The sequence below is a fragment of the Vigna unguiculata genome, chromosome 9 (assembly GCF_004118075.2).
Source record: "Vigna unguiculata cultivar IT97K-499-35 chromosome 9, ASM411807v1, whole genome shotgun sequence".
Taxonomy (NCBI): Eukaryota; Viridiplantae; Streptophyta; class Magnoliopsida; order Fabales; family Fabaceae; genus Vigna; species Vigna unguiculata.
The window spans coordinates 40,823,961-40,826,350 of record NC_040287.1 but is presented as its reverse complement, the minus strand read 5'-3'; the positions used below and the strand labels follow the sequence as shown (position 1 = coordinate 40,826,350).

Here is a 2,390-nt window from a genome sequence, read left to right as displayed (position 1 = left end):
ATTAATGAGCCTAGCTTCCTCAAGAAAGCCTTGCAAATTTGTCTTTAGGCCAGCCTGTTACATTCTCAGTTATCAGCTTTTTACCCAATAAAAACTGTAAGCAACTCTTTATCATTAACTCTCTCTCTCTCTCTCGCTGGCATTAGCATTAATGCAACTGGAGGCATGCAGATACCAAAACAAGCGAAAGAGACTATGAACAAACAAGACGAAAAAAAGAATGATCCCACACAATCCAGGGCAATAAAGTGTACCAATGAAAATGAGAAAAACTCGACCTGAAAGAGGAGTTGAAGAACATTTAAAGTTTGCTTTAATTTCTGACCTTTTACTCTAACCAAAACCCACCTACATCAATAGATGATGGGTCGGGAACAAAGATAATAATATCGGCGCTAAGTTATATGTACACAGAATCACAAAAACAGTCACACAAACGAACCCACGCACGCACACACACGTTTCCATCAATATCATCTGCTCCTCCAAGACTCAAAACTTGAGAGTAGTGATATAAAAATTAAAAAGAAAATTAAAACAAATCAAAGCAAGTAAAAAGAAAATTAAGCTAGCTTGGGATATCATAGTTCTTAGAATCAATCAGTGGAACTAACAAGTGGACGGAGGCATGAGATTCAACCCCAAGTCATCCTTTTCCAAAACCAAACGAGCCTTGTTGGTCTCCGAATTAGATCCATAATCGGGGTGCACCCTTTTCTTTGACTGCAGCGACACGCCAAAAAGCTTCGTCTTGCAGCTGTTAACGTTACCGCCAGGCCCTTCAACAATCGTTATAGAACTCCTCGATGTGTTGGTGGGGGAGTTCACAACGTAGGTCTGAGGTTGATTTTGTTGATGTTGCTGATGTTGAGCTATTGGAGTAGTTCCTTGCTTAGGGTTATTAGAATAATACCCCAGAAGCTGGTTCATTGGCCTTTGCATCATCGAAACATTGCCCCCATTTATCGGAGTAGCCGAGGGTGTATTACACAGTAGCAAAGAAGAAGAGTAAGAGTTGCTTGGAGCCACCGGCTTGACATGGTTCTGAACGAAATAGATAATGTCATTGTAAAGCTTCTTCATGTGCGCGAGTTCCGACATGAGCATGTTGTTGCTTCGCCTGAGTCTCTCGTTGTCCTCGGAAAGCGCGGTGACGGAAGTGCTGTAGTTGGCTGCACCGTTCATCAATGAGGTGGCTCCACGTGGCGGAGAGTCACACCAATTGGTTTGGTCGTCGGAGTCGTTGGAGGGAGAGATGCTGACTCTGCTGGAAAAGGGAAAGAAAGTGGGAACGCTAACGTTGACTCCGAGTGGAGAATGTGAATGGTGGTGATGGTGATTCATGGTCCCTTGTTGAGGCTGAGCGGTTTTTCTCCGATGGATCTCGCACAACAAGTGTTTCTCCCCCTTCTTGAAGAATTCGTTGGCGAACTCCCATCGGTCTGGTACAATCTTTCTGAAACCCTAGTTCATGCATTTGAAATCAAGCATGTTAATTGAAAAACAAGAACGAAAGAAAAAAAAGAATTAAAGAAGGTAGACGAATATAGTACATAGGTGTTGAGCTGGCGAACGAAACTGGAGAAGTTGTTGTGCTTGAAGTAGTTGGGAAGAAGGTCTCTGGCGAACTCAGGAGGACGCCAAACGACGAAAGTGGTGTCGTCTTCACCCCAAGAAACTATGTGATCTGTGGCGGGGTCGTCGACGAGTTGGTATGTTTTGGTGAGGAAAGGAGCCGGCACTGATTTGTGTGAGTCCAGGGAGAGTAAAATGCCTTCACAGTTGTCAAGAAGAAGAGCCATTGGAAGAGGAGAGAAAGAGAGGGTGGTGTGAGGAAGAACGAGAGTGAGAATGAGAAGGGTGAGGGAAGGGAAAGGATAGATAAAAATGTTTTTAGAGAAGAGGAGAGAGAGCATGTTTTATACATATATTTTGTATTATTTTAATGTAGGATGTATTTGAGATGTATTAATGTTTTGGTTGAAAGGATATTGTCTGGTAGGGGGCATTATATTTTTGTTACCCTCATCGGTTGTGTTGTGAGAGAGAATATGTGTCTGTCTGTCTAGGACTGTGAAATAAGGGCCTTTCAAGGCAAACCCGTGACTCACTTTCTCTCTCTCTCTCTCCTTCTACGTGTGTGGGTGATGCAGAGAGGCTTCTGAGTTCTGACATTGATCCCGCGCACACCCACTTAAAATCACGCACAAGAGGAAGAAGGTGCAGAACAATGTTATCTACATCATCTTTTACAAATTGACCGTTCAACCCTTCTTCAACTCGATCTACTCTTCCTTTTTACTTTTATTCCATTCCATTAGGGGTAATCAGTCAAACACTTGCTATGTTACAGCCTTTCTCCTAATCATTTTATAAACAAGTTTAATTTA

At 42.7% G+C, this 2,390-nt stretch overlaps 1 protein-coding gene across 1 annotated transcript; it reads right to left on the bottom strand.

Annotated features, from left to right (window-relative positions):
* Positions 1 to 249: 249 nt before the first annotated feature.
* On the bottom strand, positions 250 to 2,111 carry LOC114162375 (heat stress transcription factor B-4-like). Its single transcript, XM_028046248.1, has 2 exons — positions 1,554 to 2,111; positions 250 to 1,464 (listed from the first exon to the last, which is right to left on the bottom strand). The coding sequence occupies exons 1-2, from the start codon at positions 1,914 to 1,916 to the stop codon at positions 610 to 612; spliced, it is 1,218 nt and encodes a 405-aa protein (XP_027902049.1). The 5' UTR covers positions 1,917 to 2,111; the 3' UTR covers positions 250 to 609.
* Positions 2,112 to 2,390: the final 279 nt, after the last annotated feature.